A 23,422-nucleotide genomic window follows, 5' to 3' on the forward strand; every position below is an offset into this window, starting at 1 on the left:
ACCCGAGCACCATGAAGATCCTGCACCACCTCCTCGCCAGCGCTGTGTGTGTGGCAGTCCTGGTGGCGAGCTCGACGACATCTCCGGTGTCAGCCCAAGTCGTAGGTGGAGTAGATGGAACGTACACCGAAACGAAAACCGATGGAGGCGTGTCAACACTGCTCCGCGGCCCCGATGAGAGCGATGACGACAGCGATTTTGTCCTCCCTGGTTCGGGCAACAGCGAAGGTGACGACGACGATGATGATAGCAGCAGCAGCGACATCAACGACAGCTCGGATGAGGCCTTCGCGCTAGCCTCCGCGTCAGTCGAGTCCCGCCGGCTGAGGGCAGAGGCGACCACTCCAAAGCCTACGACTGCGACGCCGAAGGCCACGACCGCGACACCCAAAGCGACGTCGGCGACGCCCAAAGCGACGACGGCAGCTCCAAAGACCACGCCGCCGCCGGTGCCGTCCAAGACCCCGGAAACGCCCAAGCCGACAGCGACCAATTCCACCGCACCACCGGCTAATTCCACCGCACCACCGGCTAATTCCACCGCACCACCGGCCAATTCCACCGCACCACCGGCCAATTCCACCGCACCACCAGCCAATTCCACCGCACCTCCGGCCAATGATTCCGCGGTGGTGCCAACCAATTCCACAGCCCCGCCCAGGCCCACGAACGCCACAGCGTTGCCTACACCGTCCAAGACGCCAGAGACGCCCAAGGCCACCAACGCCACGACGTTCCCTACACCGTCCAAGACACCGGAGACCCCGAAGCCTACGAACTCGACGGTGTCGGCACCGCCGAAGGCCACGCCCGCAGCGACCCCGAAGCGGACACCTACGACGACGGCTTCGGCCACGCAAGCGAAGTAGAAATCGAGTAGTAGCGTTCGAGGGACTCGAGGACAGGCATGCATGCTGGCTGGCTGGCAGGCGAACACTCTCTACCGATGTGAGTGCGAGCGTTGTGCGCAGCGAAAGTGTGCATGTGTGCTGCACAGCGTAATGGATCCGAAGTAGATAAATATTGAATGGTATGAAAGTGATGATTAAGTGAATCTCTTCGCTGGTTATTGACAATAACTTATTGTAGCTCCTTGTGCTGAATCGTGAAGGCACCACTGGCGGCGGGTAGTATCCCAATCACCGTGAGAAAAAAAGAACAAGCGAAGAAGCAATCCGTTGGCGGTTTGTGAGGCGGAAGGGTGTGCGCACAGTTCTCCCGCGCCGACAGACACGGGCCATGATTCGCGGCCAATTCGACTTGGATGCCACTCGCCTCCTCTGAAAAGCTACGTGTTCAGTGAACACTGTTCACGTTGTAAGCGTATCCACTAGTTGAAGTTAAAAGTTGAAGTTATTTGGGCAACAATAGTACTTCCGTCCGATGGTTGGCCATTGATACAATTTGATACAATTTGGACCTGCTTGGCTGCCAGCAATAAATAGGATGTGGTCTTCGAAACCTTATCTGTCACAGCACCACATTTTCCGTGGCAGTGGCAAGGGAAAGCAGCAGCTACGTTAACCTTATCGACCTGAGACCCCAAGACGAGGATCAACGTGAAATAGTGTTTGTCCCACGCTTGTATCTCTGGGCGAGCTATGCCGCCACGCAGCAAGCGCTCGCAGCGTGCCTGCCGAAGCCATAGCCACCACCTCGTACGTGGCTCATCGCATTCCTGAAAGCACCAAGCACCAAGCAACCAAGCACCAAACAACCAAACAACCAAACAACCAAGCAACGCCTGTGTGGCCCACCATACGCACCCGAGCACCATGAAGATCCTGCACCACCTCCTCGCCAGCGCTGTGTGTGTGGCAGTCCTGGTGGCGAGCTCGACGACATCTCCGGTGTCAGCCCAAGTCGTAGGTGGAGTAGATGGAACGTACACCGAAACGAAAACCGATGGAGGCGTGTCAACACTGCTCCGCGGCCCCGATGAGAGCGATGACGACAGCGATTTTGTCCTCCCTGGTTCGGGCAACAGCGAAGGTGACGACGACGATGATGATAGCAGCAGCAGCGACATCAACGACAGCTCGGATGAGGCCTTCGCGCTAGCCTCCGCGTCAGTCGAGTCCCGCCGGCTGAGGGCAGAGGCGACCACTCCAAAGCCTACGACTGCGACGCCGAAGGCCACGACCGCGACACCCAAAGCGACGTCGGCGACGCCCAAAGCGACGACGGCAGCTCCAAAGACCACGCCGCCGCCGGTGCCGTCCAAGACCCCGGAAACGCCCAAGCCGACAGCGACCAATTCCACCGCACCACCGGCTAATTCCACCGCACCACCGGCTAATTCCACCGCACCACCGGCCAATTCCACCGCACCACCGGCCAATTCCACCGCACCACCAGCCAATTCCACCGCACCTCCGGCCAATGATTCCGCGGTGGTGCCAACCAATTCCACAGCCCCGCCCAGGCCCACCAACGCCACGACGTTCCCTACACCGTCCAAGACACCGGAGACCCCGAAGCCTACGAACTCGACGGTGTCAGCACCGCCGAAGGCCACGCCCGCAGCGACCCCGAAGCGGACACCTACGACGACGGCTTCGGCCACGCAAGCGAAGTAGAAATCGAGTAGTAGCGTTCGAGGGACTCGAGGACAGGCATGCATGCTGGCTGGCTGGCAGGCGAACACTCTCTACCGATGTGAGTGCGAGCGTTGTGCGCAGCGAAAGTGTGCATGTGTGCTGCACAGCGTAATGGATCCGAAGTAGATAAATATTGAATGGTATGAAAGTGATGATTAAGTGAATCTCTTCGCTGGTTATTGACAATAACTTATTGTAGCTCCTTGTGCTGAATCGTGAAGGCACCACTGGCGGCGGGTAGTATCCCAATCACCGTGAGAAAAAAAGAACAAGCGAAGAAGCAATCCGTTGGCGGTTTGTGAGGCGGAAGGGTGTGCGCACAGTTCTCCCGCGCCGACAGACACGGGCCATGATTCGCGGCCAATTCGACTTGGATGCCACTCGCCTCCTCTGAAAAGCTACGTGTTCAGTGAACACTGTTCACGTTGTAAGCGTATCCACTAGTTGAAGTTAAAAGTTGAAGTTATTTGGGCAACAATAGTACTTCCGTCCGATGATTGGCCATTGATACAATTTGATACAATTTGGACCTGCTTGGCTGCCAGCAATAAATAGGATGTGGCCTTCGAAACCTTATGTCACAGCACCACATTTTCCGTGGCAGTGGCAAGGGAAAGCAGCAGCTACGTTAACCTTATCGACCTGAGACCCCAAGACGAGGATCAACGTGAAATAGTGTTTGTCCCACGCTTGTATCTCTGGGCGAGCTATGCCGCCACGCAGCAAGCGCTCGCAGCGTGCCTGCCGAAGCCATAGGCACCACCTCGTACGTGACTCGTCGCATTCCTGAAAGCACCAAGCACCAAGCAACCAAGCACCAAACAACCAAACAACCAAACAACCAAGCAACGCCTGTGTGGCCCACCATACGCACCCGAGCACCATGAAGATCCTGCACCACCTCCTCGCCAGCGCTGTGTGTGTGGCAGTCCTGGTGGCGAGCTCGACGACATCTCCGGTGTCAGCCCAAGTCGTAGGTGGAGTAGATGGAACGTACACCGAAACGAAAACCGATGGAGGCGTGTCAACACTGCTCCGCGGCCCCGATGAGAGCGATGACGACAGCGATTTTGTCCTCCCTGGTTCGGGCAACAGCGAAGGTGACGACGACGATGATGATAGCAGCAGCAGCGACATCAACGACAGCTCGGATGAGGCCTTCGCGCTAGCCTCCGCGTCAGTCGAGTCCCGCCGGCTGAGGGCAGAGGCGACCACTCCAAAGCCTACGACTGCGACGCCGAAGGCCACGACCGCGACACCCAAAGCGACGTCGGCGACGCCCAAAGCGACGACGGCAGCTCCAAAGACCACGCCGCCGCCGGTGCCGTCCAAGACCCCGGAAACGCCCAAGCCGACAGCGACCAATTCCACCGCACCACCGGCTAATTCCACCGCACCACCGGCTAATTCCACCGCACCACCGGCCAATTCCACCGCACCACCGGCCAATTCCACCGCACCACCAGCCAATTCCACCGCACCTCCGGCCAATGATTCCGCGGTGGTGCCAACCAATTCCACAGCCCCGCCCAGGCCCACGAACGCCACAGCGTTGCCTACACCGTCCAAGACGCCAGAGACGCCCAAGGCCACCAACGCCACGACGTTCCCTACACCGTCCAAGACACCGGAGACCCCGAAGCCTACGAACTCGACGGTGTCAGCACCGCCGAAGGCCACGCCCGCAGCGACCCCGAAGCGGACACCTACGACGACGGCTTCGGCCACGCAAGCGAAGTAGAAATCGAGTAGTAGCGTTCGAGGGACTCGAGGACAGGCCTGCATGCTGGCTGGCTGGCAGGCGAACACTCTCTACCGATGTGAGTGCGAGCGTTGTGCGCAGCGAAAGTGTGCATGTGTGCTGCACAGCGTAATGGATCCGAAGTAGATAAATATTGAATGGTATGAAAGTGATGATTAAGTGAATCTCTTCGCTGGTTATTGACAATAACTTATTGTAGCTCCTTGTGCTGAATCGTGAAGGCACCACTGGCGGCGGGTAGTATCCCAATCACCGTGAGAAAAAAAGAACAAGCGAAGAAGCAATCCGTTGGCGGTTTGTGAGGCGGAAGGGTGTGCGCACAGTTCTCCCGCGCCGACAGACACGGGCCATGATTCGCGGCCAATTCGACTTGGATGCCACTCGCCTCCTCTGAAAAGCTACGTGTTCAGTGAACACTGTTCACGTTGTAAGCGTATCCACTAGTTGAAGTTAAAAGTTGAAGTTATTTGGGCAACAATAGTACTTCCGTCCGATGATTGGCCATTGATACAATTTGATACAATTTGGACCTGCTTGGCTGCCAGCAATAAATAGGATGTGGCCTTCGAAACCTTATGTCACAGCACCACATTTTCCGTGGCAGTGGCAAGGGAAAGCAGCAGCTACGTTAACCTTATCGACCTGAGACCCCAAGACGAGGATCAACGTGAAATAGTGTTTGTCCCACGCTTGTATCTCTGGGCGAGCTATGCCGCCACGCAGCAAGCGCTCGCAGCGTGCCTGCCGAAGCCAAAGCCACCACCTCGTACGTGGCTCATCGCATTCCTGAAAGCACCAAGCAAACCAAGCACCAAACAACCAAACAACCAAACAACCAAGCAACGCCTGTGTGGCCCACCATACGCACCCGAGCACCATGAAGATCCTGCACCACCTCCTCGCCAGCGCTGTGTGTGTGGCAGTCCTGGTGGCGAGCTCGACGACATCTCCGGTGTCAGCCCAAGTCGTAGGTGGAGTAGATGGAACGTACACCGAAACGAAAACCGATGGAGGCGTGTCAACACTGCTCCGCGGCCCCGATGAGAGCGACGACGACAGCGATTTTGTCCTCCCTGGTTCGGGCAACAGCGAAGGTGACGACGACGATGATGATAGCAGCAGCAGCGACATCAACGACAGCTCGGATGAGGCCTTCGCGCTAGCCTCCGCGTCAGTCGAGTCCCGCCGGCTGAGGGCAGAGGCGACCACTCCAAAGCCTACGACTGCGACGCCGAAGGCCACGACCGCGACACCCAAAGCGACGTCGGCGACGCCCAAAGCGACGACGGCAGCTCCAAAGACCACGCCGCCGCCGGTGCCGTCCAAGACCCCGGAAACGCCCAAGCCGACAGCGACCAATTCCACCGCACCACCGGCTAATTCCACCGCACCACCGGCTAATTCCACCGCACCACCGGCTAATTCCACCGCACCACCGGCCAATTCCACCGCACCACCGGCCAATTCCACCGCACCACCAGCCAATTCCACCGCACCTCCGGCCAATGATTCCGCGGTGGTGCCAACCAATTCCACAGCCCCGCCCAGGCCCACGAACGCCACAGCGTTGCCTACACCGTCCAAGACGCCAGAGACGCCCAAGGCCACCAACGCCACGACGTTCCCTACACCGTCCAAGACACCGGAGACCCCGAAGCCTACGAACTCGACGGTGTCAGCACCGCCGAAGGCCACGCCCGCAGCGACCCCGAAGCGGACACCTACGACGACGGCTTCGGCCACGCAAGCGAAGTAGAAATCGAGTAGTAGCGTTCGAGGGACTCGAGGACAGGCCTGCATGCTGGCTGGCTGGCAGGCGAACACTCTCTACCGATGTGAGTGCGAGCGTTGTGCGCAGCGAAAGTGTGCATGTGTGCTGCACAGCGTAATGGATCCGAAGTAGATAAATATTGAATGGTATGAAAGTGATGATTAAGTGAATCTCTTCGCTGGTTATTGACAATAACTTATTGTAGCTCCTTGTGCTGAATCGTGAAGGCACCACTGGCGGCGGGTAGTATCCCAATCACCGTGAGAAAAAAAGAACAAGCGAAGAAGCAATCCGTTGGCGGTTTGTGAGGCGGAAGGGTGTGCGCACAGTTCTCCCGCGCCGACAGACACGGGCCATGATTCGCGGCCAATTCGACTTGGATGCCACTCGCCTCCTCTGAAAAGCTACGTGTTCAGTGAACACTGTTCACGTTGTAAGCGTATCTACTAGTTGAAGTTAAAAGTTGAAGTTATTTGGGCAACAATAGTACTTCCGTCCGATGATTGGCCATTGATACAGTTTGATACAATTTGGACCTGCTTGGCTGCCAGCAATAAATAGGATGTGGCCTTCGAAACCTTATGTCACAGCACCACATTTTCCGTGGCAGTGGCAAGGGAAAGCAGCAGCTACGTTAACCTTATCGACCTGAGACCCCAAGACGAGGATCAACGTGAAATAGTGTTTGTCCCACGCTTGTATCTCTGGGCGAGCTATGCCGCCACGCAGCAAGCGCTCGCAGCGTGCCTGCCGAAGCCAAAGCCACCACCTCGTACGTGGCTCATCGCATTCCTGAAAGCACCAAGCACCAAGCAACCAAGCACCAAACAACCAAACAACCAAACAACCAAGCAACGCCTGTGTGGCCCACCATACGCACCCGAGCACCATGAAGATCCTGCACCACCTCCTCGCCAGCGCTGTGTGTGTGGCAGTCCTGGTGGCGAGCTCGACGACATCTCCGGTGTCAGCCCAAGTCGTAGGTGGAGTAGATGGAACGTACACCGAAACGAAAACCGATGGAGGCGTGTCAACACTGCTCCGCGGCCCCGATGAGAGCGACGACGACAGCGATTTTGTCCTCCCTGGTTCGGGCAACAGCGAAGGTGACGACGACGATGATGATAGCAGCAGCAGCGACATCAACGACAGCTCGGATGAGGCCTTCGCGCTAGCCTCCGCGTCAGTCGAGTCCCGCCGGCTGAGGGCAGAGGCGACCACTCCAAAGCCTACGACTGCGACGCCGAAGGCCACGACCGCGACACCCAAAGCGACGTCGGCGACGCCCAAAGCGACGACGGCAGCTCCAAAGACCACGCCGCCGCCGGTGCCGTCCAAGACCCCGGAAACGCCCAAGCCGACAGCGACCAATTCCACCGCACCACCGGCTAATTCCACCGCACCACCGGCTAATTCCACCGCACCACCGGCCAATTCCACCGCACCACCGGCCAATTCCACCGCACCACCAGCCAATTCCACCGCACCTCCGGCCAATGATTCCGCGGTGGTGCCAACCAATTCCACAGCCCCGCCCAGGCCCACGAACGCCACAGCGTTGCCTACACCGTCCAAGACGCCAGAGACGCCCAAGGCCACCAACGCCACGACGTTCCCTACACCGTCCAAGACACCGGAGACCCCGAAGCCTACGAACTCGACGGTGTCGGCACCGCCGAAGGCCACGCCCGCAGCGACCCCGAAGCGGACACCTACGACGACGGCTTCGGCCACGCAAGCGAAGTAGAAATCGAGTAGTAGCGTTCGAGGGACTCGAGGACAGGCATGCATGCTGGCTGGCAGGCGAACACTCTCTACCGATGTGAGTGCGAGCGTTGTGCGCAGCGAAAGTGTGCATGTGTGCTGCACAGCGTAATGGATCCGAAGTAGATAAATATTGAATGGTATGAAAGTGATGATTAAGTGAATCTCTTCGCTGGTTATTGACAATAACTTATTGTAGCTCCTTGTGCTGAATCGTGAAGGCACCACTGGCGGCGAGTAGTATCCCAATCACCGTGAGAAAAAAAGAACAAGCGAAGAAGCAATCCGTTGGCGGTTTGTGAGGCGGAAGGGTGTGCGCACAGTTCTCCCGCGCCGACAGACACGGGCCATGATTCGCGGCCAATTCGACTTGGATGCCACTCGCCTCCTCTGAAAAGCTACGTGTTCAGTGAACACTGTTCACGTTGTAAGCGTATCCACTAGTTGAAGTTAAAAGTTGAAGTTATTTGGGCAACAATAGTACTTCCGTCCGATGATTGGCCATTGATACAATTTGATACAATTTGGACCTGCTTGGCTGCCAGCAATAAATAGGATGTGGCCTTCGAAACCTTATGTCACAGCACCACATTTTCCGTGGCAGTGGCAAGGGAAAGCAGCAGCTACGTTAACCTTATCGACCTGAGACCCCAAGACGAGGATCAACGTGAAATAGTGTTTGTCCCACGCTTGTATCTCTGGGCGAGCTATGCCGCCACGCAGCAAGCGCTCGCAGCGTGCCTGCCGAAGCCAAAGCCACCACCTCGTACGTGGCTCGTCGCATTCCTGAAAGCACCAAGCAAACCAAGCACCAAACAACCAAACAACCAAACAACCAAGCAACGCCTGTGTGGCCCACCATACGCACCCGAGCACCATGAAGATCCTGCACCACCTCCTCGCCAGCGCTGTGTGTGTGGCAGTCCTGGTGGCGAGCTCGACGACATCTCCGGTGTCAGCCCAAGTCGTAGGTGGAGTAGATGGAACGTACACCGAAACGAAAACCGATGGAGGCGTGTCAACACTGCTCCGCGGCCCCGATGAGAGCGACGACGACAGCGATTTTGTCCTCCCTGGTTCGGGCAACAGCGAAGGTGACGACGATGATGATAGCAGCAGCAGCGACATCAACGACAGCTCGGATGAGGCCTTCGCGCTAGCCTCCGCGTCAGTCGAGTCCCGCCGGCTGAGGGCAGAGGCGACCACTCCAAAGCCTACGACTGCGACGCCGAAGGCCACGACCGCGACACCCAAAGCGACGTCGGCGACGCCCAAAGCGACGACGGCAGCTCCAAAGACCACGCCGCCGCCGGTGCCGTCCAAGACCCCGGAAACGCCCAAGCCGACAGCGACCAATTCCACCGCACCACCGGCTAATTCCACCGCACCACCGGCTAATTCCACCGCACCACCGGCCAATTCCACCGCACCACCAGCCAATTCCACCGCACCTCCGGCCAATGATTCCGCGGTGGTGCCAACCAATTCCACAGCCCCGCCCAGGCCCACGAACGCCACAGCGTTGCCTACACCGTCCAAGACGCCAGAGACGCCCAAGGCCACCAACGCCACGACGTTCCCTACACCGTCCAAGACACCGGAGACCCCGAAGCCTACGAACTCGACGGTGTCAGCACCGCCGAAGGCCACGCCCGCAGCGACCCCGAAGCGGACACCTACGACGACGGCTTCGGCCACGCAAGCGAAGTAGAAATCGAGTAGTAGCGTTCGAGGGACTCGAGGACAGGCATGCATGCTGGCTGGCAGGCGAACACTCTCTACCGATGTGAGTGCGAGCGTTGTGCGCAGCGAAAGTGTGCATGTGTGCTGCACAGCGTAATGGATCCGAAGTAGATAAATATTGAATGGTATGAAAGTGATGATTAAGTGAATCTCTTCGCTGGTTATTGACAATAACTTATTGTAGCTCCTTGTGCTGAATCGTGAAGGCACCACTGGCGGCGAGTAGTATCCCAATCACCGTGAGAAAAAAAGAACAAGCGAAGAAGCAATCCGTTGGCGGTTTGTGAGGCGGAAGGGTGTGCGCACAGTTCTCCCGCGCCGACAGACACGGGCCATGATTCGCGGCCAATTCGACTTGGATGCCACTCGCCTCCTCTGAAAAGCTACGTGTTCAGTGAACACTGTTCACGTTGTAAGCGTATCTACTAGTTGAAGTTAAAAGTTGAAGTTATTTGGGCAACAATAGTACTTCCGTCCGATGATTGGCCATTGATACAGTTTGATACAATTTGGACCTGCTTGGCTGCCAGCAATAAATAGGATGTGGTCTTCGAAACCTTATGTCACAGCACCACATTTTCCGTGGCAGTGGCAAGGGAAAGCAGCAGCTACGTTAACCTTATCGACCTGAGACCCCAAGACGAGGATCAACGTGAAATAGTGTTTGTCCCACGCTTGTATCTCTGGGCGAGCTATGCCGCCACGCAGCAAGCGCTCGCAGCGTGCCTGCCGAAGCCATAGGCACCACCTCGTACGTGGCTCATCGCATTCCTGAAAGCACCAAGCACCAAGCAACCAAGCACCAAACAACCAAACAACCAAACAACCAAGCAACGCCTGTGTGGCCCACCATACGCACCCGAGCACCATGAAGATCCTGCACCACCTCCTCGCCAGCGCTGTGTGTGTGGCAGTCCTGGTGGCGAGCTCGACGACATCTCCGGTGTCAGCCCAAGTCGTAGGTGGAGTAGATGGAACGTACACCGAAACGAAAACCGATGGAGGCGTGTCAACACTGCTCCGCGGCCCCGATGAGAGCGACGACGACAGCGATTTTGTCCTCCCTGGTTCGGGCAACAGCGAAGGTGACGACGACGATGATGATAGCAGCAGCAGCGACATCAACGACAGCTCGGATGAGGCCTTCGCGCTAGCCTCCGCGTCAGTCGAGTCCCGCCGGCTGAGGGCAGAGGCGACCACTCCAAAGCCTACGACTGCGACGCCGAAGGCCACGACCGCGACACCCAAAGCGACGTCGGCGACGCCCAAAGCGACGACGGCAGCTCCAAAGACCACGCCGCCGCCGGTGCCGTCCAAGACCCCGGAAACGCCCAAGCCGACAGCGACCAATTCCACCGCACCACCGGCTAATTCCACCGCACCACCGGCTAATTCCACCGCACCACCGGCTAATTCCACCGCACCACCGGCCAATTCCACCGCACCACCAGCCAATTCCACCGCACCTCCGGCCAATGATTCCGCGGTGGTGCCAACCAATTCCACAGCCCCGCCCAGGCCCACGAACGCCACAGCGTTGCCTACACCGTCCAAGACGCCAGAGACGCCCAAGGCCACCAACGCCACGACGTTCCCTACACCGTCCAAGACACCGGAGACCCCGAAGCCTACGAACTCGACGGTGTCAGCACCGCCGAAGGCCACGCCCGCAGCGACCCCGAAGCGGACACCTACGACGACGGCTTCGGCCACGCAAGCGAAGTAGAAATCGAGTAGTAGCGTTCGAGGGACTCGAGGACAGGCATGCATGCTGGCTGGCAGGCGAACACTCTCTACCGATGTGAGTGCGAGCGTTGTGCGCAGCGAAAGTGTGCATGTGTGCTGCACAGCGTAATGGATCCGAAGTAGATAAATATTGAATGGTATGAAAGTGATGATTAAGTGAATCTCTTCGCTGGTTATTGACAATAACTTATTGTAGCTCCTTGTGCTGAATCGTGAAGGCACCACTGGCGGCGAGTAGTATCCCAATCACCGTGAGAAAAAAAAAATAAGCGAAGAAGCAAGGGGATTGTGGTGATCACTTCGCTGTTTGATCGAACAGTGCAGACATGAATTTCCCAGGTATTTATATCTGGAGAATACCAGGATTAATATGTGAGCGATTGTTGGTTGCTGTCGCACCGACTAAGCGTGACTTCCATAATTTCCGATTTGCTCAAGTCCCGCACACATGAGTTTCCCAGGTTACAGATTTGGGTAATACCTGGACCGGTAATTTTCGCACTCCTCGTGGATATCTTACATCTGATTCCAGGAAAATCTGTAATAAACCTGCATAACACCTGAAGAATCAGGTTTCTGAGTATTTTATCAATCTGGGAAACCTGGACTCCTTTCTTAAGTTACGTTCGTATTGTGACTTTCCCCTTTAGGGAGCTTGCATTTTAATGTTGTTGTAAAAAATACATTGTTAAATATAAATTTTACAATGGTTGAAGAACATGGGGATGACTCGAAATACGGTCCGCCAGGGTCTATGTCTCACACGATATGCACACACGGGACGATCGGGAGTCGATTCATGCACTGCCCATGGCCCATATGGGCAGTGCATGAATCCATGGCATGGGTGTTTGGAGCGATGTTGTGGGAGGGTTTGATGACGATTTGACCGATATTGTACCTCCCTCCTACCGACCTCGCTGCTGCTATTATACAATACAGTACTGCAGTCCTCTCATTCCCAAATTCTTCAGGCACCAGCCCAAGTGGTTTCGAGATGACAGGCAGCATTGTTGCTCGGACAGTAAAACTGCGTGGTTTCGAGCGCATGCTCACCATGGTCGACGACGTTTCTATGAAGATCGTCCACTCAATGCTCGTAACCGGAGACGCAGAAACTCTGCTGCGATTCCTACCGGTCGCGCTTACGAGAACCGTTAACACGCACCCGCGTATGCGGGCGCTGCAAGTCAAGGACGAGGATTTCACGGCGGAGATCCAACCACCCGTGACTATCGACGACGTTGCCAACAAGAAGCTGCTACGAGTCCGAAGGTTCTCGGAATCCGAAAGTACTGAAGGCGACTTCGAAGACTGGCAGGCGTACGTGGAAGGCGAATGCAACGTGGGGTTCGATCGGTACACGCAGTTCCCGTTTTTCCTGGTTGTGTGGGTCGACGAGACGGCGGAGCGAGCTCGCCTGATGCTCTTCTCCGATCATTATATGTCGGACGGGCGATCAGGCATGGTGGTGCTGAACTGTGTCCTCGAGCAAGCGTCCCTTCTCTCTATGGACGAGAAAGTTGCAAAAGGAAATGCAGAGGAGTTGCCGCTTCACCCTTCATTTTACGAATTGTGGTTATCCAAGAACTTGCTGTCCAAAGCACTGGTAAAGGGCCTCATGGCCTTGCTCGGAACTATGATCTATCGCAGTGAGCTGAAGAAATTTAGCCCGATTCTTCCAGCACGAGAAGACCAGCAGGATTTTGTGGTTCCTCCAGTCACGAATTCAACTTCAGCGTCTTTTGCTCAAGGAGACCCCGTTCGCATGCGGGAGGCTCTCTCGACATGCCGAGCGCAAGGTGCCACCTTTGGTGGGGCACTGGTCGCTGCTGTCACGGTCGCGTTCTATTATGCAGCGAAGGATCTACCAGACTACGAACTCGGCCAGCCATTCAAGTTCTTAGCAGATTTGGACTACAACATGCGCCAACGCTTGCCTTGCCCTGTTGAAGAGAACCAGGTCGGCGCTTATATTGCCTTTACTGACCTCGCGTGGCTCGCTGATGAAGGTGTCGACCTAGAAACCACCCAATTCTGGGATCTCGCGCGTCGGGCGAAGAAGGAGATCGACGGAAATCTCCGCAATACTCTCTCAATGGATGTGGTGACTGTCATCATGGACCAAAAGATCAATGCCAAGATCAAGCCTTCAGTCACAGAACGTCTTAACATCCGTCACCCACAATCTTCGGATGCCAACATCTCGAACGTGGGGCGCTACCCGTTCTCACGAGAGTTTTCACTGGCGTCGATCGGACATGACAACCAGAGCAAGCTGACAGTGACGAGCCTGCACGTGTACAACCCAATTCCTCACTTGGGACCTTCAGCAGTGTTCTTTGTCTCGTCAGTAGACTCGTTCTGCTACTCGATGGGCAATAAGTGCACGGATGCTACGGCCAAAGCTCTCTTCAGTGCGTGGGTCGATATCTGCGAAAATGTTGGTAACATCCAAGCTCATGACACACTGCTGGATGTACTAGGCCGTCTGAATGTTTAGCCAACAACGGATCAATAGTTCAAGCTCATTGTCTCATTCACTTTCATACCGTTCAAATAGTTGCTTTCGTTCAACGCTACTGCACCGACACTTTTCCTGCGCACACTCTCAACACGTGCGTCGATCGCATCGGTAGCGAGCGAGGCCTGCCAGCAATCTAACCGAGCGGCCTCTTAGTTAACTACAGCTACCCGGCTGTATCCTACTTCGCTTGCGTGGCCGGAGCAGTCGTAGATGTTCCCTTCGGGGTCGCTGCGGGCGTGGCCTTCGGCGGTGCCGACACCGTCGCGTTCGTAGGCTTCAGGGCTTCAGGTGTCGTGGATGGTGTAGGCATAGGATTTGCTTGGAAACTTGATTTGGGAGTTGAGAAGGTAAGATGGCTGACTGGATATTGCGATGAAGATTGAAGAACAAGCAAATAAGCCCCACGCACGAATTAGGCGTCCATTCATCCATAGTTGCAATCCCACGGTTCTCGGCGGTACAATATTGTAGTTGGTTCCGGTCTTGAGGAAAGCTGGCGCTTCCGGGTAAACCTTCTTCTATTACTTGCTCGTTAGGTAGTAGAATGTACCTAAACTGACTTTGTTCCTGCTTTACCGATGTATCTCTTAATGTCTGAAGGGTCCTCGTCCTCCAAGCATCTATACCTGCTTGGTCTCACGTTGTGTACGGCCCTGTGTTTGTGGTCAAAGTTAGATCCTCCTAGCCCGCCATTTCAAATACGAATGAATCAACGTCGGATTTTTGATCCTATTGCCTGTTGGCTAAAGGTTTAGGCGGCCTAGTACATCCAGCAGTGTGTCATGAGCTTGGATGTTACCAACATTTTCGCAGATATCGACCCACGCACTGAAGAGAGCTTTGGCCGTAGCATCCGTGCACTTATTGCCCATCGAGTAGCAGAACGAGTCTACTGACGAGACAAAGAACACTGCTGAAGGTCCCAAGTGAGGAATTGGGTTGTACACGTGCAGGCTCGTCACTGTCAGCTTGCTCTGGTTGTCATGTCCGATCGACGCCAGTGAAAACTCTCGTGAGAACGGGTAGCGCCCCACGTTCGAGATGTTGGCATCCGAAGTTTGTGAGTGACGGATGTTAAGACGTTCTGTGACTGAAGGCTTGATCTTGGCATTGATCTTTTGGTCCATGATGACAGTCACCACATCCATTGAGAGAGTATTGCGGAGATTTCCGTCGATCTCCTTCTTCGCCCGACGCGCGAGATCCCAGAATTGGGTGGTTTCTAGGTCGACACCTTCATCAGCGAGCCACGCGAGGTCAGTAAAGGCAATATAAGCGCCGACCTGGTTCTCTTCAACAGGGCAAGGCAAGCGTTGGCGCATGTTGTAGTCCAAATCTGCTAAGAACTTGAATGGCTGGCCGAGTTCGTAGTCTGGTAGATCCTTCGCTGCATAATAGAACGCGACCGTGACAGCAGCGACCAGTGCCCCACCAAAGGTGGCACCTTGCGCTCGGCATGTCGAGAGAGCCTCCCGCATGCGAACGGGGTCTCCTTGAGCAAAAGACGCTGAAGTTGAATTCGTGACTGGAGGAACCACAAAATCCTGCTGGTCTTCTCGTGCTGGAAGAATCGGGCTAAATTTCTTCAGCTCACTGCGATAGATCATAGTTCCGAGCAAGGCCATGAGGCCCTTTACCAGTGCTTTGGACAGCAAGTTCTTGGATAACCACAATTCGTAAAATGAAGGGTGAAGCGGCAACTCCTCTGCATTTCCTTTTGCAACTTTCTCGTCCATAGAGAGAAGGGACGCTTGCTCGAGGACACAGTTCAGCACCACCATGCCTGATCGCCCGTCCGACATATAATGATCGGAGAAGAGCATCAGGCGAGCTCGCTCCGCCGTCTCGTCGACCCACACAACCAGGAAAAACGGGAACTGCGTGTACCGATCGAACCCCACGTTGCATTCGCCTTCCACGTACGCCTGCCAGTCTTCGAAGTCGCCTTCAGTACTTTCGGATTCCGAGAACCTTCGGACTCGTAGCAGCTTCTTGTTGGCAACGTCGTCGATAGTCACGGGTGGTTGGATCTCCGCCATGAAATCCTCGTCCTTGACTTGCAGCGCCCGCATACGCGGGTGCGTGTTAACGGTTCTCGTAAGCGCGGCCGGTAGGAATCGCAGCAGAGTTTCTGCGTCTCCGGTTACGAGCATTGAGTGGACGATCTTCACGGAGACGCCGTCGACCATGGTGAGCATGCGCTCGAGACCGCGCAGCTTTACTCTTCGACGATCGAGGCTGCCTACCATGTTGAAACCAGTCAGGATGGTGTCTGAAGAATTTGGGAATGAGAGCAGCGAGGTTGACAGGAGGACCCCCTCCCTCTAGAGGGAGGTATCGCGTCAAATTGCCCCCAACTTCTCCCACTGAAACAGTCAATGCTGTACATACACAAGGCGAGGCGAAGGTCATGCATCAGTTTCCGCTCAAAGACGAAGGACTCATCCTTTCACGTGCATGTAAAGGACGATGCAAAGTGCTCTTGACGTGAAGTGTGGCAGCATGTGGCTGTGTTGACACGTCGGGACCGGTGCATGTATTGATCGCATTTATCGCCCAGAACATCACTACACAATATAATCTGGCTGCGTGTGAATTTCACGATCAAGCATTGTGTAGATATGCTCGCTATACCAGTGTACTCCTGACACTTTACGTCCTTCGGTATCAACTCTCCGTCCAATATCACCCCCACCGGTTCAGATTCGGCTCTCCTGTCAAATTCATCGTGGACGCACGAATGGATTTAACATGCACGAGCCTCGAACCTCGTCCACAGGCACAATGCCGAAGGCGCTACACATTAAGCCGGTCCAAAACGCTCATCGCTGTTTCGTCGGCTCCAACTTCGCCGATATTCTCGCAGATCACGACCCACGCTGCAAAAAGAGTGTTGACTGTGTCGCGTTCGCACTCGACTAGCTGAATGATCCCACTGACGACAGGAAGAGGCACACCGAAAGAGCCAAGTTTGGGATGGAATTGTACATGTGCAGACGCTTCACTGTCAACATATTCGTCGGATTCTCACTCTCCGGGGCAAGCGCAAATTCCGTTGGGTACGAGTAGCGCCCCATGTTCGAGATGTTCGCGTCTGCGGTTTGCGAGCAGCGGATGTTGACCGCTTTTGCAAACAATCTACAGGTTAAGCTGCTCTAGCACCTCCGTCAGTGTGTCCTGAGCCCCGATATTGCCAAGGTGTTCGCAGACCGCGACCCACGCGTTGAAAAGAGCTTTGGCCGCGTCATCCTCGCACTTGTGCCCCATGGAGTAGCACAAGGACTCTACCGACGTCACGTAAAGCACTGCCGAGGGACTCAAGTGCGGGTTCGAGTTGTACACGTGCAGACTCGTGACTGTGAGCTTGGCCTTGCTCTCGCTCTTGGAGGAGAGCGAGAACTCCTTGGCGTATGGATATCGCCCCAGGTTGGAGATGTTTGCGTCTGAAGTCTGCGACTGGCGGACGTTGAGTGCTTCTGCGAAGGAAGGGTCGATTTTGTTGTTGAACCGCCGGTCGAGGACGATCGGCACCGCAGCCATCTGCATAGTGTGCTCCAGGTTCCCGTCGATCTCTTTCTTGGCTAGTCGCGCGAGATCCCAGAACCGCGTTGTCTTCATATTGACGCCAACCTTGGAGAGCGACTCCATCGGTGCAAATCCTACGTAGGCCCCGACTTGGTCCTCCTCTGCAGGCTCAGGCACGCGTTGACGCATGTTGTAGTCCAGGCTTGCCGTGATCTTGAACGGCTCGTCCGGTTTGAAGTTCGGTTGTGCTTGGGCCGCATGGTAGAACGCGAGCAGGGTGGCGCACACTACCGCGCCGCCAAATGTGACGTTTTCGTTCTTGCATTTCGCGAGGCCTTCGCGCATGCAGGTGGGGTCGCCCTGGGCGAAGGAGGCCGTCGTGGAGTTCGAGACTGGGGGCACTACAAAGTCTTTTTGGTCGTCGCGGGCCGGTAGAACGGGCTTGAACTTCTTCATCTCGCTGCGGTAGATGGCCTTGCCGAAGGTCGAGATGACGCCCTTCATGAGCCCCTTGGACAGGAACTTCTTGGACATCCACATGTCGTAGAACGAGGGCTGCAGCGGGTACTCTACCTCGTGGCTTCTGCGCAGTGCGTCGTCTTCCGAAGCCAGCAGCGCGACCTGCTGGAGGATGCAGTTGAGCACCACAACACCGGAAACGCCGTCCGACATGTAGTGGTCCGAGAAGAGCATGAGTCGCGCCTGCTCCGCCTGCTCGTCCACCCAGGCCGAGAGGTAGAACGGGAACTTGGTGTAGCGGTCGAAGCCGCTGTTGCACTGGTCGGCCGCGTACTGCTGCCACTCGTCGAATGTGGGCGTCGCGTCGTCGGACGGCGAGAACCGCCGCAGCCGCAGCAGGCCCATGGTGGACACGTCGCTGACGGCCACGGGCTCCTGGATCTCGGCCGTGAACTCGTCCGCGCGCACCTGCAGCGCGCGCATGCGCGGGTGCTTGTTGAACGTGCGCATGACGGCGAGCGGCAGCAGCTGCACCAGCGCGCGCGCGTCGCCCTCCACGAACATCGAGTGGACGATGGTGGCGGACACGCCGTCCACCATGGTGGTCGTGCGCTCCAGGCCGCGCAGCTTCACGTGGCGCGGGCCGCTCACGTCGAAGGTTTTGGGCATCGCTGGGCGTGTGGCAGGATGGCTGCCAACCTGGGAGTGAAGGAGGCTGGAGGGTTCTTGCAGGGCGAGTAAGCAGCGAGGTACTCGGTGCTTGCGCCGCAGAAGCCGCCGCTGGATGTGCGGCGTGCACGGATGAATGGAGTAATCACGATTGAGGTAGTAATGGCAGCCATATTACTCTCGAGTACTATACACACGGAATAGTAGTTTAGTGATAGAGCCACCATACGATAGTATCATTTCGACACCTTCAGTTATATTTTGACTGTCGTATTAAATTAAGATAAGTTGCTGATTGGAGGGTGGCCCTATCCTCTGTTTAGCAACTCACAAATGCCTGCATTTGAAGTCGAATTTGTTGCGGTTTAAACCCCCGAGGTAGCGCGCACTTGCAGCCCCACCTACAGACCATGAACTCAGATGAGTACACGTCTACGATAGAATCCCTGCACGAGTGCCTGTATTCGTATGGAACAACACGTCGCGTACATCCTAGCGTCTAACACAAACTGCGAAACTCAGCTACAATCAGCGGTTAGATACACCATTCTACCGTCGAGAATTCCAGTGACTAACTTACTGCCTCTGTATAAGCATGTTACCGGACTGCTGGAGCAGTAAAGAAGACCAAAAGAAAGCCGAGAAAGGTAAGTTTCTGGGTCAAAGCTTCATTTCGCTTACCCATGTTATTTTAGTTTGCTTATTGTTACCAAGCCAACGCTGCTAAATAAAAGTACTATGATGTGGGAGAGCTGAAAGGGTAGTAGCGTCTTGAAATATTTTGTTTTGAAGTGGAATGATCGTGAATGTGAAAGGCAAACGATGGCATTTGGCGGCACACCTGATTTGCTATTTCTCTTTCAATCAATTCGGCACTAATTTCAAATAGCTGCCGCGCTCGGTGTAGAAAACGACACTTGGATTGCCACGATGGTTTGGTTGCTCACCTCTAATTTGTTGTTGAACAACAGCCTGACTCCACGCGTACTCCAAGTGCGCGTGCGTGTTGTCCGTGCATGTATTAGGTTCTTGTCAGCTTTGCGACATGCTATCCCAGCCTACACGAAGCTTTCGTTTGTGCACCCGAGTACGCCAACATAGTGAGTAAAAAAATAACATTAATATATTATTATGCGTATTATAGAAAATTATCAAGAACGTTTATGGGTATTACTGCTAATGCATCAATCCATTGAATATGCATTTTGGTAGTATAGGATCACTTCCAGACAAACCCTGTTTATGCCCGCCTTCAACTTGACGTGATTTGCACCTCCCGTTTGTCGCCGATAACGAGAAGGGGTTAAAGTTGAGGGTTATCTACATGTACCGAAATGCCGTGCTCTGGCTGCCCACTGAGTGTGCTGTGGCGGTTCTCGGTAACAGCCAATCTGGTGTCGATATGAGCAAGAGTGAGGCTACACGTATGGTGAACAGAAATGCGCAATGTGGAGGATGACGCCAGGTAGCAAACAACTGCAGAGAATGACGCTCGATTGATAAACATTTAGACCACTACATGTATTACCACGACACTATATTACTACATGGCACTCCAAGCACATCAAAACATCGACCAGCGTTCAAAGGTCTTTTCAGCTGACGTTGTTGCCACTGCCTCCCTGTCACACCAGCTTACAGCTGATCCCCCTGCTCCAGTCCGCGCAGGTTTCGCTTTGACTCGGTGTCTTCCGGGAGTTTCGGCGCGATTGGTGGAGGTTCCGGGTCATCTTCAAGTGGTCCTGGGAGTGCTAGAGGCTCCTGAGGACGAGGAGGGTCGACCATACTGCGGAGGTGACGGGTGTACCCCAGCAGCTCTTGCTCAACAATGGAGCGGTCCGATTGCACGGCGTCTCTGTCGCCTGCAGCCAGATCATCCGGAAATTCGTCCCGATAGACATCGAGCGTTAGTTCTCTGGGCTCAAAGGCTACTTGTTCGTCATCAGCTTCAAGTTCATCCGCGGCGGTAGCGAGTTCACTTCCATCTTCACTATCGTCGGGTCCGGGGTAGAGCTCGCTCTTGTCGTAGTTGTGCTCGGCCTCGGGACCGCTGAAGGGCCCAAAGTGACCGTCACCGTTTCCTGGACCCGCGTAGCTGACGCGTTGGCCGTCAGCTGGAACTTCAGCGACCGCAGTCGCAAGGAGGACTGCCACGCAGACGGCGCTCGCGAGAAGGTGCTGGAGGAGCTTCATGGTGCTCGGGCGCTTGGAGGCACGCAGGCCTTTGAGCTTGACGGTTCGCTAGGATGCTTAGTTCTTGGCTTTTTCGAAAGTGATAGAGCTGCGGGATGGTCAAGTCGTCCGTCAAGACCAGATAGATTAGTAAGATCATGATCACCCGTCCTCGGTGTCTTGGAAGTAGCAGTCGCTATCAGTACTATAGCGCGAGTCGCACGTCGCACGGTGCGACTTCCTCAAGTGCTAGAGCTGATAAGATGTCGAAGCCACTGCCATTCGATTTCATCCTCCCTCTTGAGGGTTGCTTAATGGTACACAGTACTAGGCCTGGCCAGTAAATTAGTGCCGTCCAAGAAGGGTTTGAGGCTCTAGCAACAAGCTTGTTGACACCAAGGTCCCATCATTTCCCAACAACACTCAGAACCAAGAAGCAAGCAACGAAATGAGACTCCTGCCAAGCGCACTCGTCCTCTCCGTCTGGGTAGCAGCCCTCATTGAGACGCCAACAGTTCAAGCTCACTGGTCAGCGCCAGGAAGTCTGGGTCATGGGGGAGGGCACGAGGCTGGGGGATTCCACCAGGCCGGGAACTTCGCTCCTGTGCCCAAAGGACGACTGCATGGTCCGCACGGACCTATCAACTGGCCAAAAGGGAAGGAATTCGGCTCAGGTCTGCGAAACGCGGCAGGTCCTGGTGGTCTCCCGGAGCCCCAAGGCCAACTTGCCAGTGAAGCCGATCGAAAACTGCGACTTCGCCGCGGGGACGACAAGCCGTATTCGTAAGAGCGACTTTGTCAGCTGAACTGGATCCGATCGGGGCGTTCAGATGAAGACCATGGCTCAAGTGTGTGTATGATGTGAGCGTTTTGTAGCGTGCCAGTAAGATACTAGTAGTAATATAATCGATCGTCGTCAAGTATACCCATCATCTCTTGCTCCTTGAGAGGCATTTGCCTAACTTCATTTCATTGTATCAAAAGGAACCAAGACGCACAGGCAAGTAGATTGATACGCTTCCTTATCGACAACGCGCGGGCTACTTGTCTCCTTACTTAGCGTAGGGGCACCACACTTCGTTCATCTCCACGTACACCGACTTCAGCTGAGTCCATGACTCAATACCCGCAAGACCGTTCTCACGGCCCACGCCAGACTTCTTGTAGCCACCCCACGGAGTCTCCACGGGCGCGAGGTTGTAGTTGTTGATCCACGTGGTGCCGGCCTGCAGCTCGTCTATCATGCGGTGAGCACGCGTGATGTCCTTGGTGAAGACACCAGCGGATAGACCGAAGACCGTGTCGTTGGCACGCGCTAGCACCTCCTCCTCGGTGTCGAACGGCAGAATGCACATGACCATGCCGAAGATCTCCTCACGGACGATCGTCATGTCATCGTTGCAGTCCACGAAGATAGCCGGCGTGAGGAAGAATCCGTCCTTGGTCGCTTCCGAGGGCATGATGCGCTCGCCGCCGCCCTTGAGGAGAGTCGCTCCCTCGGCCACGCCTTTCTCGATGTAGCTCTGCACCAGCTTCATGTGCTTCTCGTGGATCATGGGGCCAATGTCCGTGGTCGGGTCCAGCGGGTCGCCGATGCGCAGCTTGAGCGTGCGCTCGTGCACGCGCTGCACGAACTTGTCGAAGACCTTGCGCTGCACGAAGACGCGCGTGCCGTTCGAGCACACCTGGCCCGACGAGTACCAGTTGCCCATCATGGCTCCGGCCACGGCCTCCTCCAGGTCGGCGTCCTCGAACACGATGAGCGGGGACTTGCCCCCGAGCTCCATCGTCACCTTCTTGAGGTCCCTGGCCGCGCCGGCGTACACGTTCTTGCCCGTGCCCACGGAGCCGGTGAACGACACCTTGGCGATGTCCTGGTGCTCCACGAGCGCCTGGCCGGTCTCGCCGGCGCCCAGCACCACGTTGAACACGCCTTCCGGCACGCCGGCCTCCATGTAGGCCTCGGCCAGCCTGAGCGCCGTAAGGGGCGTCTCCTCCGACGGCTTGAAGACCATCGAGTTGCCGAACGCCAGCGCGGGCGCCGACTTCCAGGCCGCGCTCTGCAGCGGGTAGTTCCAGGCGCCGATGCCAGCCGTGACGCCCAGCGGCTCGCGCTTGGTGTAGGCCCAGCTGCCGCCCGTTAGCTCCAGGTGCTGGCCGCCCACGGACGGACTCACGCCGCCGTAGTAGTTGAGGCAGTCGGTGGCGCTCAGCACGTCCGTGACCGTCGTCTCGGCGATGGGGCGGCCCGTGTCCAGCGTCTCCAGGCGCGCGATCTCGTCCGTCTGCCGCGTCAGGATGTCCGCGGCCCTGCGCAGCACCGCGCCGCGCTCCGCCGGACTCAGGCGCCGCCAGTGACGCTGCGCCGAGCGCGCCGCCTGCACGGCCTCGTCCACCTGCGCGCGGTCCGCGGCCCGGAAGGACGTCTCCGGTCGGCGCGTGGTGGCGTTCAGCAGCGTGAACTGCTGGCTCGAGGCGCCGGCGGCCACGTACTTGCCGTTGACGAAGGACTTGACCACGCGCGACGCCGCCATTATCGATTGTCCGAGACTTGAGCTGCTGCCTTTTGGCTCGGATCCGGGAATGAGCGGCCGTTACTCGAGCAGCGAAACGGCTGGCGGTATCCGATTTGACAGGTTAACGTCCTCATCATCTGCCCACCCACAGTCCCCGATTAATTTAAC

At 56.1% G+C, this 23,422-nt stretch overlaps 10 protein-coding genes across 12 annotated transcripts; 6 read left to right on the top strand and 4 right to left on the bottom strand.

Annotated features, from left to right (window-relative positions):
• Positions 1–3,483: 3,483 nt before the first annotated feature.
• Positions 3,484–4,341, top strand: IUM83_09073 (proline-rich protein; the record flags this gene model as incomplete). Its single annotated transcript, XM_067933490.1, has 1 exon — positions 3,484–4,341. The coding sequence occupies one exon, from the start codon at positions 3,484–3,486 to the stop codon at positions 4,339–4,341; it is 858 nt and encodes a 285-aa protein (XP_067800023.1).
• An 898-nt stretch (positions 4,342–5,239) lies between these two features.
• Positions 5,240–6,118, top strand: IUM83_09074 (proline-rich protein; the record flags this gene model as incomplete). Its single annotated transcript, XM_067933491.1, has 1 exon — positions 5,240–6,118. One exon carries the CDS (start codon positions 5,240–5,242, stop codon positions 6,116–6,118), a length of 879 nt encoding a protein of 292 aa, XP_067799928.1.
• Positions 6,119–7,022: 904 nt separating this feature from the next.
• Positions 7,023–7,880, top strand: IUM83_09075 (proline-rich protein; the record flags this gene model as incomplete). Its single annotated transcript, XM_067933492.1, has 1 exon — positions 7,023–7,880. One exon carries the CDS (start codon positions 7,023–7,025, stop codon positions 7,878–7,880), a length of 858 nt encoding a protein of 285 aa, XP_067799929.1.
• Positions 7,881–8,774: 894 nt separating this feature from the next.
• IUM83_09076 (proline-rich protein) lies at positions 8,775–9,608 on the top strand (the record flags this gene model as incomplete). Its single annotated transcript, XM_067933493.1, has 1 exon — positions 8,775–9,608. One exon carries the CDS (start codon positions 8,775–8,777, stop codon positions 9,606–9,608), a length of 834 nt encoding a protein of 277 aa, XP_067799930.1.
• Positions 9,609–10,508: 900 nt separating this feature from the next.
• Positions 10,509–11,366, top strand: IUM83_09077 (proline-rich protein; the record flags this gene model as incomplete). The annotated part of the gene is made up of 1 exon (XM_067933494.1): positions 10,509–11,366. The coding sequence occupies one exon, from the start codon at positions 10,509–10,511 to the stop codon at positions 11,364–11,366; it is 858 nt and encodes a 285-aa protein (XP_067799931.1).
• Positions 11,367–12,560: 1,194 nt separating this feature from the next.
• Positions 12,561–13,889, top strand: IUM83_09078 (Crinkler (CRN) family protein; the record flags this gene model as incomplete). Its single annotated transcript, XM_067933495.1, has 1 exon — positions 12,561–13,889. One exon carries the CDS (start codon positions 12,561–12,563, stop codon positions 13,887–13,889), a length of 1,329 nt encoding a protein of 442 aa, XP_067799935.1.
• A 767-nt stretch (positions 13,890–14,656) lies between these two features.
• IUM83_09079 (Crinkler (CRN) family protein) lies at positions 14,657–16,111 on the bottom strand (the record flags this gene model as incomplete). Of its 2 annotated transcripts, none has more annotated exons than XM_067933497.1 (1): positions 14,657–16,111. In XM_067933497.1, one exon carries the CDS (start codon positions 16,109–16,111, stop codon positions 14,657–14,659), a length of 1,455 nt encoding a protein of 484 aa, XP_067799937.1. The 2 variants fall into 2 exon arrangements, with proteins under 2 accessions (XP_067799937.1, XP_067799936.1); XM_067933496.1 differs by having other exon boundaries at positions 14,657–15,391.
• Positions 16,112–17,051: 940 nt separating this feature from the next.
• On the bottom strand, positions 17,052–18,566 carry IUM83_09080 (ABC transporter B family member 25; the record flags this gene model as incomplete). The annotated part of the gene is made up of 1 exon (XM_067933498.1): positions 17,052–18,566. One exon carries the CDS (start codon positions 18,564–18,566, stop codon positions 17,052–17,054), a length of 1,515 nt encoding a protein of 504 aa, XP_067799863.1.
• Positions 18,567–20,201: 1,635 nt separating this feature from the next.
• IUM83_09081 (uncharacterized protein) lies at positions 20,202–20,759 on the bottom strand (the record flags this gene model as incomplete). The annotated part of the gene is made up of 1 exon (XM_067933499.1): positions 20,202–20,759. The coding sequence occupies one exon, from the start codon at positions 20,757–20,759 to the stop codon at positions 20,202–20,204; it is 558 nt and encodes a 185-aa protein (XP_067799862.1).
• Positions 20,760–21,790: 1,031 nt separating this feature from the next.
• On the bottom strand, positions 21,791–23,272 carry IUM83_09082 (betaine aldehyde dehydrogenase; the record flags this gene model as incomplete). 2 transcript variants are annotated; one of them, XM_067933501.1, is made up of 1 exon in its annotated part: positions 21,791–23,272. In XM_067933501.1, one exon carries the CDS (start codon positions 23,270–23,272, stop codon positions 21,791–21,793), a length of 1,482 nt encoding a protein of 493 aa, XP_067799865.1. The 2 variants fall into 2 exon arrangements, with proteins under 2 accessions (XP_067799865.1, XP_067799866.1); XM_067933500.1 differs by having other exon boundaries at positions 21,791–22,888.
• Positions 23,273–23,422: the final 150 nt, after the last annotated feature.

This window comes from Phytophthora cinnamomi, assembly GCF_018691715.1.
Source record: "Phytophthora cinnamomi strain GKB4 chromosome Unknown Contig3, whole genome shotgun sequence".
Taxonomy (NCBI): Eukaryota; Oomycota; class Peronosporomycetes; order Peronosporales; family Peronosporaceae; genus Phytophthora; species Phytophthora cinnamomi.